Source organism: Ornithodoros turicata, unplaced genomic scaffold (genome assembly GCF_037126465.1).
Source record: "Ornithodoros turicata isolate Travis unplaced genomic scaffold, ASM3712646v1 Chromosome52, whole genome shotgun sequence".
Classification (NCBI taxonomy): Eukaryota; Metazoa; Arthropoda; class Arachnida; order Ixodida; family Argasidae; genus Ornithodoros; species Ornithodoros turicata.
In genome coordinates, this window is record NW_026999380.1 from 472,475 (window position 1) to 486,306 (window position 13,832).

The 13,832-nt window shown below is 44.2% G+C and overlaps 1 protein-coding gene across 1 annotated transcript in view; it reads right to left on the reverse strand.

The window, feature by feature from the left end:
* Positions 1-13,832, reverse strand: part of LOC135374285 (dynactin subunit 2-like) — a 49,473-nt gene that overhangs the window by 17,726 nt on the left and 17,915 nt on the right. Inside the window, exons 6-10 of the mRNA XM_064607270.1 lie at positions 11,463-11,626; positions 8,350-8,512; positions 6,011-6,076; positions 3,244-3,282; positions 2,617-2,766 (exon numbers count right to left, since the gene is read on the reverse strand). Of these exons, the coding sequence (XP_064463340.1) occupies positions 2,617-2,766; positions 3,244-3,282; positions 6,011-6,076; positions 8,350-8,512; positions 11,463-11,626 (582 nt within the window). The remainder of the gene's footprint in view (positions 1-2,616; positions 2,767-3,243; positions 3,283-6,010; positions 6,077-8,349; positions 8,513-11,462; positions 11,627-13,832) is intronic.

Genomic DNA, 13,832 nt, shown 5'->3' on the forward strand with positions numbered 1-13,832 from the left:
ACACCACAGCGGTCGGTCTGTGGATTAGTCGTCTAAAATCGGTTCATGGCACGTAATATAAAAACAGTCGTGGAATGTCATAATGACCGGCGGTCGTCGTAATACATTGTAGGGCACTGTTTCAAGCAGCAGTAGCCCCATAAAATCGGTTCATGTCACATATCATGAGAATACTCATGAAAGGTCATAATGACCATTGGTGGTTATAAAACATTGCATGACAATGTTTGAAGCAGCAGTAGTTCCATAAAATAGACTAATGGCACATATCATAAAAATAGTCATGGAATGTCATAATGACCGCCGGTAGTCATAAAAGACTGCGTGACACTGTTTGAAGCAGCGGTAGTTCCTTGAAGCTGATTCATGGCACATATCATGAATATAGTCATGGAATGTCGTTCTGACCGTCTGTAGTCATGAAACACTGCATGACACTGTTTGAAGCAGCAGTAGTCCCATAAAACTGATTTATGGCACATGTCATGAAAATAGTCATGGAATGTCATAATGACCGTAGGTGGTCATAAAACACTGCATGACACTGTTTGAAGCAGCGGTAGTCCCAGAAAATTCATTCATGTCACATATCATGAAAATAGTCATGGCATGTCATAATGACCATCGGTAGTCATAAAACGTTGTATGATACTGTTTGGAGCAGCAGTAGTCCCATAAAATCGATTCATGGCACATGTCATGAAAATAGTCATGGAATGTCATAATGACCGTAGGTGGTCATAAGACACTGCATGACACTGTTTGAAGCAGCGGTAGTCCCAGAAAATTCATTCATGTCACATATCATGAAAATAGTCATGGCATTTCATAATGACCATCGGTAGTCATAAAACGTTGTATGATACTGTTTGGAGCAGCAGTAGTCCCATAAAATCGATTCATGGCACATGTCATGAAAATAGTCATGCAATGTCATAATGACCGTAGGTGGTCATAAGACACTGCATGACACTGTTTGAAGCAGCGGTAGTCCCAGAAAATTCATTCATGTCACATATCATGAAAATAGTCATGGCATGTCATAATGACCATCGGTAGTCATAAAACGTTGTATGATGCTGTTTGAAGCAGCAGTAGTCCCATAAAATCGATTCATGGCACATATCATGAAAACAGTCATGAAATGTCGTACTGACCGTCGGTAGTCATAAAACACTGCATGACACTGCTTCAAGCAGCAGTAGTCCCATAAAACTTATTCATGGCACAAGTCATGAAAATAGTCATTGAATGCCGTAATGACCGTTCCGTAGTCATAAAACACTGTATGACACTGTCTGAAGCAGTCGTAGTCCCATAAAAATATTCATGGCACACAACATGAAAATAGTCATGAAATATCATAATGACAAAGAGAAGTCATAAAACACCCAATGACACTGCAAAATCCCCTGGGTTGTTGAATCAGTACTCATAAACTCATGACACATTGGCGAAATCATGAAAGTCTCAGTCATGACATGACTGAATACATACGGAATACATTTACAAGTGTTGCTTGGATTAAATTGGGTAGCGCTTGGATTAAATTGGTTGGTGTCTGGATTAATTTGGTTCACCACTGGATTAAATTGGGTAGCGCTTGGATTAAATTGAGTGACCAATGGATTAAAATGAGCGGGAAAACCTGTAGACGTCACCATTCCGCAAGTCGGCTTCACCTAACGCCTGCGTGCTCTAGGAGAAGCTCGCTTTAGAACACTGTCGCGCGACTCGCGGGTAGAAAGCACGTGCTAGGCCTTTTGAATCATCTCGCGAATTTAAGCAGCATTGGCCAAAGCGTTACTACCTACCTCTTTCACTGACAGTATTGGAAAATGAACAGTCGCTGTCTATTTCCTTGCCTCAATTTTTATTTTGGTATAATTCTTTTGATGTGAATTTCGGATTATACGAATTTTTTCCGCTACCCCGTGAGATTCGTAGCATCGAGACTCTACTGTATCTTATCGCGGCGAAAATCGCCGCGTGGTGGGACAGCGTCCAACATCGTTATACAAATACTCAGAACCGCGGTCTCCATCGCTATACGCGGGTCGTTCCCCCATAGAACAAATGTATATTTTGACGGTAAAATCATGAACCATCGTTTTACGAGGGATATCGTTATACGCGATATCGCTATCCGCGGGTTTTACTGTAATACTAGTTCAATTACTTGCTGAAATGCACAAAGGCACAGACTATTTAGCGAAGAGCACCATCCCTCAACTCTACGATGAAAATTTACACGTGAAAATGAGAAACAACTTAAATGATTTTGTGTGAGATAGCACTCTTATGCAGGGTTGGTTACCGAAATTAATATTGTTTCCGGTTCCATTTCCAGTAACTGAAAAACTCTGCTTTTCGTTTCCGTTTCTGGACGATTTCAGGCAGCGGTTTCTGTTTCAGTTTCCTTTTAAGAATTTGGTTTCCGTTAACGTTACCACTCTTGAATTTATTTGTTTCTGGTAACAGAAACTAAAACAATTTTGTTTCTGTTTCCATTTTTGGTTCCTGATGAATTTTGGTAATTACTGTTTCTCGCCTCCGTTAGCCAACCCTGCTCTTATGTGTTCTACGGTAACATGCAAACCATGCAAAGCGGGGTACCTTGCTCTGTCTGTCCGCATCTTCTTGCAAAACGCGTTTCTCAGACAGCTGCTGCAGACGCTGCTGAAGAACAAGCAGACGCGCTTCTACTTGCTCAATGTTTGGAGCCTCCAACAGGAACAGCTTGGAAGACAAGTGGTTGGCTACTTCCTGCACAGGAGAGATAAAGCAGGTGTGACGCAATATACTACTGGTTATTCTACTGGGGAAATTGTTGCAATCAATCATTTACGACAAATTTATTTCTGAGTTTTCCTTTGTTTACATTTTACAACTGAGTTAATATTAGAGATGGGATGAATCCAGAATTATCCAAATCCGAATGCTAATCTAAGGAAGGTTCTGTGAATCCATGATCTTATGATTCTCATATCTTTCGAATCCTTTCTTAGAAAGAGTGTGTGAAAAGCCCACACGTCTACTGAAAAGTGTTTTGATGCAGTATTTGATATTTTGTTTAATGAAAAACAAAGTAAATAATAGTTCACTTTCAGGAGAAAACATACCTATATACTTCTTCACAAATACTAGAAACAATGTCGCTATACCTTGCTCACTGTATAATGCATGTATATTATTAATTCCACGTAATGCTAGAAATAATCGGCGTAAGAAAATGGTACTTACAATGAGTGACTTCCCATTGGTTGGTCCTGTCAACATAGCCTGAGTGAACAAAAAAGTAAATGACATGGCAGCACAGAAAATGTCTACCTAATTATGCAATCACTTGTGAAGAGACTTTGTGAACCCAGAGTGAAATATGCATTACAACATTATTACACTCAGGGACTTTTGTAACACAAGGGGACAAGGGCAGCAGGAGTCCAACAAGGCTAGGTGGGAAAACTTTTCTTCGCTGGTTTTCTTAACCTGTTTGTGGTGTCTCTAATCTGTATCATTCATTCCTCAAGCTCAAGGATGTTGCACTGCTTGAACTTGCATGAACTAGCCAACCTCCTTCTCGTGTTAACCTAGGACTATAAGAGTTCACAATATGACGTTCGTCCACAGTCAACGATTGCTCTTTTTCTTCTTGATCTGGTGACTTTGCCGGCCTTACACTTTCCCCTCATTCATTACAGGCGTCGCACACTTTAAACATGCGTTCGGTAGAATCGCAGGTACCGCGTCCCGAGTTAGCGTGGGCTGTCCCCATGGTAGTCACCTCTGTCGATGAGATACATATAGCACGTGCAACAAAGTGCGGTTCGAAATGGAGTTCACAAGCTTCACGGTCTTTGGTAAGCGGTTTGTCCGCTCTGCGTAGATTTTGCTCCCAGGCGCTCCATCGCACAGGGTTCGCGGAAGCCCTGAACAGCGACGGCTTTTTAACCTTTATTTCGACCATACCCAATACTACACCCTGGAGTGTTGCAATGGTATCATAGTTGCTTACCAATTTCTCGTATAAAGCATCATCCAGCTCGATAACGTACGTGCACAAAATAAACTGAGATGCAGACGACACACTTTGCAGAGCATGCCCGCAACAAGGCCACATGCTGTTTGCACTGCACATCCACAAGAATAAGAAAAAGATGCAAACTGAGGGACCTTCAGAGCAGCATTTTCGAATTCGAGGCTATTCAAATGTTTCAAGCACAAGTGGGACCCCTGACTACGCTTTCCAACGAAAACATACAATCTGCACAAGCAAACTATGCCTTTAAGTGATACTCATCACTTAGTGTCACTTACTTTCACAAGTGATACAGTAGACTTGCATTAATACGACTTCCAACAATTTGTTTTTCCGCTTAATTCGATCGAATTCGAAGGTCCTGTCAAATGCCCATATGTTTCTATTGATTAAAAAGTTTGTTATTTTGAACATGAAATCAGTGCACATCGTATAATTCGATCGATGCGTCCGTGAACCAGGCACCCGTGTCGTCCGCACCGCACATTGCAACGGAAAGTTTGCTCTAAAGCTCAGGTGGCAGATTTGCGGATGGCGACTGAACAGTACCAATTCTTTCTGATAACCGCGAGTTTTTGTGCACCGTACACTATTGTATTTGCGTTCTTAGGCGATAGTGTTTGTGGTTCTGCACACGCGCAAAACAGAGCTTCGCGCACTGTGCAGAACCATCATGCATCCCTTGCATACCTGCCAACTTGGGAACATCCAAATTAGGGAGATTTCAAAAGGGGGGGGGGGGTAGGAGAAAGCCGATGTTGAGTGGCTTTTATTTGCATATGTAACAGGAGCACACTTCACCCCAACAGGCTTGTCCGGCACAAGTTTTGCAGCAACAGACTTTGCCCTGTCCAAGAAACTATCTGAGTGTCAAGGTATGACAAGGCTATGACACTTTCTTGAAAGAACGTGAGGACACAAAACTATGTCTCTGTTCTCTTTGCGAGGTACGCAAGGTCGAAACATCTAGTGCAAAGGCACCTTTGTCGCCCAAAAACATGGAGGAAATGCCCGGAAACTAGAAGTGCTAGAACTAGAACCATGACCAGAACCCCTGAACTCCGTAACACAGAGGCTCCGGGGAGCGGCAGCAATGCCGATGGCAATTGGGCTGGTATTGGATTGACGTTTTTGTCCGCGTGTCCAGAGAAAAAGCAGGCGTTTGAGATATAGAGTGGCAAACTGAATTTTCCGGGAGATTTGCTTCTCGGCCGTACAATCGTACAAACCGGCCCGAATCCGGGAGTCTCCCGGATGAATCGGGAGTGTTGGCAGGTATGCCCTTGCGTATGCAAAGCCGATGTTATACGATGCACTAAAACTCAATCCATTTGGTGGTGCTTCGCGGTTCTGACGAGTGCTGGGCAAGGAGGAAATGTCTCCTCTCTCATTCTTTCTCTACATTTTTTGTTTCACGTTTCACCAGGCTTTCATTCGCAAACTGATGGTGTAACAAGAGTCCGGTAGACAACGTGCGCTTGGCGAGTTTCTATGACTTCGTTGAAGTGGACAACACTGCTGTCGGCAAGATGGAGGAAGCGAAACTGAAGACTATTTCGCCTAGAGCATTCAGTGTGTGTGCACGCACGCACACTGCGAGCTCTCCAAGAAATCGTCTTCAGTTTCGCTTCTGCATCTTGCACGGGCAGGATACGTCCGACAACGATGTTGTAGCGCGTGCGCGAGAGCTCTATGTGCAATGTTTCCAGATGCGCGTCTCAAGCACGAGCGACAGCAGAGGAATGCACAAAGGAGACATTGACCTCTATAATTTTTTCGCCTATTTTTAATTCGCCGATCGTATAATTCGATCAAATTTCGCGTTCCCGTCAGGGTCGAATTAACGGAAGTTTACTGTACTCGTTCCCTGAGCTTAGCTGAGGGCACAACCATGTCTCCTAAGACTCATCAGCGGAAGAAGCTACTTCAGCATGAACGAGGAAACAATCTGTTATTCCACACAGCACTCACCAGCTTTTGGCTGTCGAAGCCCACTATATTTTCCAACTTCTTAATCCGATCTTCCAGCATAGCAAGCTGAAACAAAGCAGAACTTGAAAAAATTAACAAAGAAAAAGGTGAACAACCACGCACTGGTGCGACATATCTCTAAAGGATGGAATGCAAAACACTACACGATATTTACTTCAAAGCATCCTGATAAAATCCTGAGAGAGAATTAAAATTTACGGCTCCCTTACAACACAACAGAGCAGTTGCGTCCGTTTTCTCAGCATACACTACACTGCGGTTGAGATTACTGTCGATAGCATTATGAGCAGATTTCTCATACACTGTCCACTGAGTAATTAATGATGTAATTACAAATTCCAGCAGTCAAGATTGTGAAAACAGGAAAAAACGTGCAGTTTAATGCACAAAAGTCTCGTCATTAATAATACATAGCTGCTCTTAACCAATATTCTATGCAGACTTTAGATGGGAGAGGATGATTTCCTCTCATTCCCTCTCCCAAATGCACTACCAAAGGAACAATCTCGGGGGTTGAACCCCAAACAACCCCCTGTCTATACAACTGGTCTAAGTGGCCAAATGAAATACCCTCATGAGGGAACTGATGTTGTTCCAGCCTCAGAACATCACTTGTCTCATGTTCAACAGTTGCTGCTTGCGTCGATCCCGTCGTATGAATGTGTGTGTGAGTGAGCAAAAATGTAAGAGTGAAAGGGAGATGAGTGAGAGAGACTGACTGTTTTGGCCCTTCAGACTGGTTTGACGCACCCTTGGAAGTCGCTGGGGAGGTGTGCCGTTAGCTTAGCTCAAATTGGTAGAGCCCTGGACCGGTAATTTACGAAGATGTGGGTAGGAGGTCTTACAGCTGGCTAACCTTTTCAGTGACTTTCATCCTTCATCGAAATAACCTCACTGGTTACTTCAGGACAAACAAGTTACAGTAATGGTATTGGATTAACTTTTGATGTGTCTCACTTACATACTGGCATGCTGGGCTTTTGGAAAGCAAGTAACTCTGACCTCAGTCGTTAAAGGAGTACAGTGATATTTTCAGAAGATATCCGATTAAAGTACATGCGTCCATTTGCCAAACAGCACAAAAGGTTTTGATGTATGCAGTTTTCTTCCCGGCAAAAAAAATGTACACAAACCAGCTGCGCACTTTCACTCTCGCCCCACACACCGGGGTGTAACCTGGACGAGAGGTATGACCGATGACAGCATGATGTCTTCTCAGTCAGACGAAGTCACCACCTGTCTCTTCCTTTTTTTGTGCGAGTGATTTGTTTGCAGGCTGTAAACCTGTTTCCTCAGGCGAGATTAGGGATTGAAAGGGAAATGCTTCAAATGGGATACACTTTATTTTCTTGGCTAATGTGGGGACAAAAATATCTCATAAAATTAGATTGAAAGCACTGTTGTGGCTTAGCTTTGCATTCATGACGTCTGTCATGAGGTCTGTCACCTGCAATCATTTTATACCTGCTGAAAGATCTTTTAGCATCTAAAGAGTTTATAGGAACTTTATAGGAAGATTATAGGAAGGAGCTTACGATATATGTCCTGTGGAAGTTACATCTTTAGGACACCGTTTTTGTTTCTGGGCTGTAGGCATTATTTAAGAGTCTTTAAAGGCAAACTCCCAAACATCAAATCGAAATCCCCCACTGCCACCGCTGAACTGCACACAGGAGGGATGCCACCCCTTCCTCAGGCAGAGTATGCACAATAAACTTCGGCTAACGTTGTCTTAAGCTAAACTATGTCCCATTTTTGCTATCTGTCTGTGCTGGTCCTGCAGCATGGGCAGTTTTGTAAAGCAGGCTTCACCTCATGCAGGGAAGCTTCAGGTGAAGCAAACTTTTGGGATGTGTTGTTTGTATTCGGCGAATAGCCGTTTATTCAGAAATCCCAATACTGGGCATTCCATTCGTGAATGAAATACTTCGAGTGACTGATATTTGATTTGAATTCGATAACTCGAATATCCGCACACCCACAAAAATAACGGATTCCGTGATATTTCCGTGCCAAACGAAGGATTCCGCAACGAATTCCGAATTCTGTGATATTTCGCAGAATCGCGGAAAACCCGAGGAAAAACCATGTGTGTCAATCAAGACTGATAATCCACAGCAAAACATGGAATGGTTGCTGCTTTCTGGTGCAACAGAAAGAAGGGAACCACATGACGAAGTAGAACCTACACTACACAAAACATGTTTTTTTTTCCTTCTCTCCACTTTACACTGTGAAATCAAAGCTCGAGAACCTTGGAACATGCTCCGAGATCAAGAAGTACCATAAGAGAGCGTTTGGAGACTGAAGTTCCATACCTTGGCAGTCTCTTGCAGTTTAGAGTATTCAGGTCGATAGTAGAGCTCGTAGGCAAAGCCCCCAGCAGGAACAGTGGGATGACCTCTGGTAGGTGGCACTGCAGGTGAATCTCCCTTGGAGCTGGAGCCAGCCTTTAGCATTTCCAGTTGGGCAAACATTTTCCTGAGAGAGCAACCAAAGTTTTTTCATTCTAAGAGCGGGAGCAAAATTATGCTGCCACATGCTCGAGATCAGCGTATTATGGTGTGTCCATTTTGTAGAAACTAGGGGTGTGCGAATCCGAATATTTAAAGTCGAATCGAATATCGAATTGAATGGGGGAAAAAATTTCGAATACCGAATCGAATATCGAATATTCTTGCAAAATTTCCAGTATGTGACTTTCGCACTAAAAGTTTCTATTTTGAAGCACGTGGCTTTGGGGTAATTTTTCTGGCATTAACTGTCACAAGGGAGACATGCAATTCTTCTGTTTAAAGCCCCTACTTTTTAATTTTACATAAGAGTGCTTCCTGCTTTCCAGGTGAGCCTACAATTATTGGAGTAGCACTTCTGCAGTAGCATGTTACACGGATGAGGCTGTAATTGTTTCGGACAACCACAGGCCATTTGGTGAAACAAATGAATTGGCATCCTGCCTCAGCTTTGGCATGAACACCCTTTAGTTTCTTTGCACTCGCCCTAGGAAGTTGCACTACTGAAATTTTAGACATAAAGGACATCTGTAAGACACCCTTCTTGTTCGTGGGCTGTAGTCATTATTCGAGAGTTCTAACTTTTTAAAGGCAACCTCACAGACATCAAATCAAAGTCCCACTGTCGGCACCGCTAAACTGCATGTGGGAGGGGCGCCACCTCTTCCACAGACGATGTCTACAAAAGTAACTTTGGACAACGTTATCTCAAACAAAACACCGTCCCGCCTGTGTTGGTCCTGCAACAAGGGCAATTTTGTAAAGCGGGCTTCACCTCATGCACGGAAGCATCAGGTGAAGCCCATCTTCGGGTTGTGTCGTTCATATTCGTGGAATAGTCGAATAGTATTCGAAAATTCGAACATTGGATATTCGATTCGCGAATCGAATAGTTCGAGTGTTTGATATTCGACAGGAATTCGGGAACTCGAATATTCGCACACCCCTAGTAGAAACACATTTTTCTGTTATAGATATGAAGCATATTGGAAGAAAAAAACAAGCAGCACAGGGTATTTCTGTGGGTACTGCAAGAGCAGGGCAGATGGTGCACACACACACACAAAACAAACAAGCAAACAAACAAACACAGGCTAGCAATTTGTTCAGTGACACATGTCAACCCCCCTTTTACATGCAGTTAAGCAGTGGTTCTCAAACTGGGTTCCACGGAACACAGGGGTTCCGCGAGCTGCCTTCCTGGGTTCCGCGAGAAGGCTGCTGCCTCGGCCCCTATCCATTCACAGAACTTGAATTCCCCCACCCAAGCTCACTTGACAGGCCAGAAGCGCGTGCACCACAGCTGTGGCGTTCGTTCACGTCCCCTTTTCCATTGTTTATGGGCGCTTTGACCCGTTAACAGACCCCTTGCTAGGCAAAGAAGTAGGCCTGGAATGTGCCAGCGAGAAGCTCCGTGACCTCTTCGTGGAGGCCTGATGTACGTGATATCTGATGTACTGCAATGTTTAGGAACAGGGGTTCCTTCGTCCTTCTGGCTAGGTCCAAAGGGTTCCCCGGGCCAAAAAAGTTTGAGAACCACTGCAGTTAAGTAATAATGATAATAAATAATATTAGATTAGATATAATGATAATAACCCCATTAATAATACTACATAATAATAATATAGATAATAATAATAATATAATAACCCCCGTTAATAATATAATAACTTATATCTATGTCTGTATGTTGTATCTATATGTATTATCTTGTCTATTAAGTCATTTCCTAACCTCTGTTTTTTGTTTTTCTGCGGGATCGTGACCTTCCAGCGGTAATCCCCGAAGGCATAGACAGTGTTGACACACATGGGTGTATTGCTGGGAACGTAAGTGACCCATTCTTACATGTGTTACACGTAGGGCCTGACTTTTTAGGGTTAAACCCGTATCCGCCCGATATTTACCCCCCGAACAAAATCTGTAAAATTCGGGTTTAACCCGAATCTACCCGAAAACGTCCCGGTCGCGTGGCACACTCATAAGCGTGCATTAAAATAAAGTTTGATAACATTGCTAAACATTAGTTCCATGTTAAGACAAATTTTTATTAAACAAAAAAAAAAATCACCCGAATACACCCGAATTCCTGACGACAGAATATGCCGTAACGGGATTTAACCCGAATACACCCGAATTTTCGAATGAAAAATATCACCCGATATTTACCCCCCGAATTTGGCCAAAAATAAAACCCGAAAAAGTCAGGCCCTAGTTACACGTGGCGACCTTTGTTCGTCTTCAGTGGAAACGTCACTCGAGGATCTCACAGTGACTAGAATTCGGGTTGAAATCGGGTTTAACCCGAATTGGTCGGAGGTCAGTTCGGGGGGGGAATAACCGGGCGGAATCAGGTTTAACCCGAAAAAGTCACTCCCTAGTCATAAGTCACCAACGAGCATCGTGAAAACCGCTGGTGCCGACATCCTGCCAGATCTGTCTGAAGCGATGTGTTGTTCCATCGTGAAATTTACCTGACGCGAGCGAGCAATGCAAACGGCAAAGAATGAGCACCTGCACTACAACCCGAGCTGCTGCACCTGACTCCACCTGATCTTAGTGGAAGAAGCATTTTTCGGAAGAAACTGCGAGAAACGTACGCAGCAAACGACGCCCCGACCTCCGTCATGTCGATGACAGGTTCCGGCTGACTTCACCTCGTAATTTTGACGTCTGCCGTCACATACAAAATTACTTTTAAGGTGAAGACTCAGTAAAAGGCCGCTCTAAAAGCGCGATTACATCGAAGTAATGGACAAACAAACAGATCTAATTATTGCTCCCCTAGAACTTCATCGCTGTCTCCCGTTAAAAATTTTGGCAAGTGCAAAGGAGCAGTATGCCCAAGCTGGAAAGTTATACGTACAATGTAATGTCTCGATGCAATTGCATAGATTGCAGCTCTATCACACACTCACTTCCTGAGGGCAGCCTGAGGATCGGAGAGACAGAAAAGGGCATCTGGTCCAAGTGTATGTTCAAGGTTCAAATCCAAAAGCATCTTCTGCATCTGTGCCACGCTCTGCAGCAGTTGTCCTGGTGCAATACCACTGCCTTGCTTGTCACCTTCTTGAATGGATTCCTGGACAGACACATGCAATCTTTAACAACAAAGGAGCACTAGCATTGCTTTCTAACAGAGAGTGACGACATTACAAAGCGGCATGCACCAATGACCTGCAGTGCTGGGAAAGATCATACGACGATGCGTTCTAAAACCCACAACTACATCCAGGATCGAGCACGCTGTAGTATAACCAGCAGATCTCTGCATCTACAGTTGAACTAGGAATGGTTGAAGTAATGACGGTGACACACCTAATGGCATAAGTGAAAACTGCTACACAACGATGATAGTAGAAGCCAAACCAGGGTTAGGAGAAGCTAAAACATTCTTCAGAATGAAGGCTTCGCAGAGGAGGATGACATACTCACAACTAAACGTAAACGCTTGAAATAAGAGGAACGAACGTCACACAACAAACCAGGTTGGAAGCGGAAGACACAAGTCTGCCAGGGCTAAGCAGGCAGTCAAAACCACCGCTATCACAGTGGAGGGTTTAATCACGCATGCTGCAAGACTCAGAATAATGGCCTCGCCTTGGTGACTACAGAGTTGTTCGTACACACGCGGATAATTCGAAAGTATTGCGGAGATACTGGTCCGGGTTACCTCCGGTGTTGCAGCTCTGTCGGATGGTGCCCCCCCTGACCTGCCCTCTGTCTCCTTTCCTTCACTTCTCCCAAAGATTTTGCACAGAAACTCGGAAGTCTAAGCAAAACAATCGAACACCATGTAGGAAAAGTTGCGGATATAGTCGCCGTCCGATTTTTCGGACTCGGCGGGGATCGTGCAAGAGTCCGAATAATCGAGCAGTCCGAAAAAACGAATTTCGCTTCAAAATAACATTTATTAAACCCTAGTAGGCTGGAAAAATTTTGTCGATGCTTTCCTAACCCGCTTCCAGCTCTGCCTGATAACATCAGCTTCTATTTCCCGAAGCGACATTTCGTCACTGTAAGTACACTGACAGAGGCACCGCCGTCATCGAGTCCGCAAGTCGGCTTCACCTAACGCATGCGTGCTTTAGGTGAAGCTCGCTTTACAACGCTGTCGCGCGACTCGCGGGCGGACAGCACGTGCTGGGCCGTTGGCCAAAAACGAAGACGCAAAAGCGCTACAACAGACCGCTTCTACTCAGAGGAATGGAAAATCAACAATCATCACTGCCTAATTTTTTTCCCCAATATTTTAGTTGGTTGATTTCTTTTGATACGAATTTCGGACGATACCAAGGTTTTCCGTCACCCCATGAGAGAAATTCGCGGGTTGGGCAAACAGAGTCCGAAATATCGAGCGACGGAGCTGCACGGCGTCCGAAATTTTGGACGTTCTTATACATCACCTCTATGGGACCTGCGGCCGTTCCGCGAACGAGTCCCAAATTCAAGCATGTCCGAAAAATCGGGGTCCGAAAAATCGGTCGGCGACTAGCTCATACCCCTGAAAGAATCATATTCCCGCTACAGGGGGCATGACAAGACGAACAGCCTGCTGGAAGGATATAAGTAATCCATGGCAAAGGTTCAAGAAACGCTGCAAAGTGTTATGAAACAGACAGTGGAAGACAAACAGGAACGAGCGCCACTAACAACTTAAGAGATTAAGAGAACACTGTTATGCTTGTTCAAAGACACCTAGCTGCTGCCACCTTGCTGCCCATTTTCGACAGGGGGAAAGATGGGTTAAAGAGGGAAGTGATAGAAGCTTATCATATCTGGCGGCTTGGTAGCGAGCGGTGTGTGAGTCAGCCTTCGGTTGCGCTGCGCGGGAGGGAGCTTGATGTGCTGCACGTGTTTGTCTCGCTGAGAGATAGTGGTTGTAGGCGTGTCTTCCAGGGTTAGCTGTGGTTGCTCCGTCTTCACTCTGTTTCCTTACTTCATTGTATTAAAGTTGTTAGTGGCACTCGTTCCTGGTTGTCTTCCATTGTCCGTTTCGCAACACTTTGCAGCGTTTCTTGCACCTGTGCCATGGAATACCAACTAGCCCAACGGTCTGCATTATTTGAAAATTAATCACCTACATAATAACACCCGAATGTATCAGTAGCAGATGATTTCACCTCGAATTTGAAACAGCACCCGATTCTCCCTCAACCCCCGAAATCCAGGAAAGGCACTGAGCCTGCATAAGTCACACCCTGCATATCCGCCAACCGGCTGAAAACAGACAAGACAATCCGGAAGGCCATTCATCATAAGAGAGAGACTGTTCTGGAAACAACAAA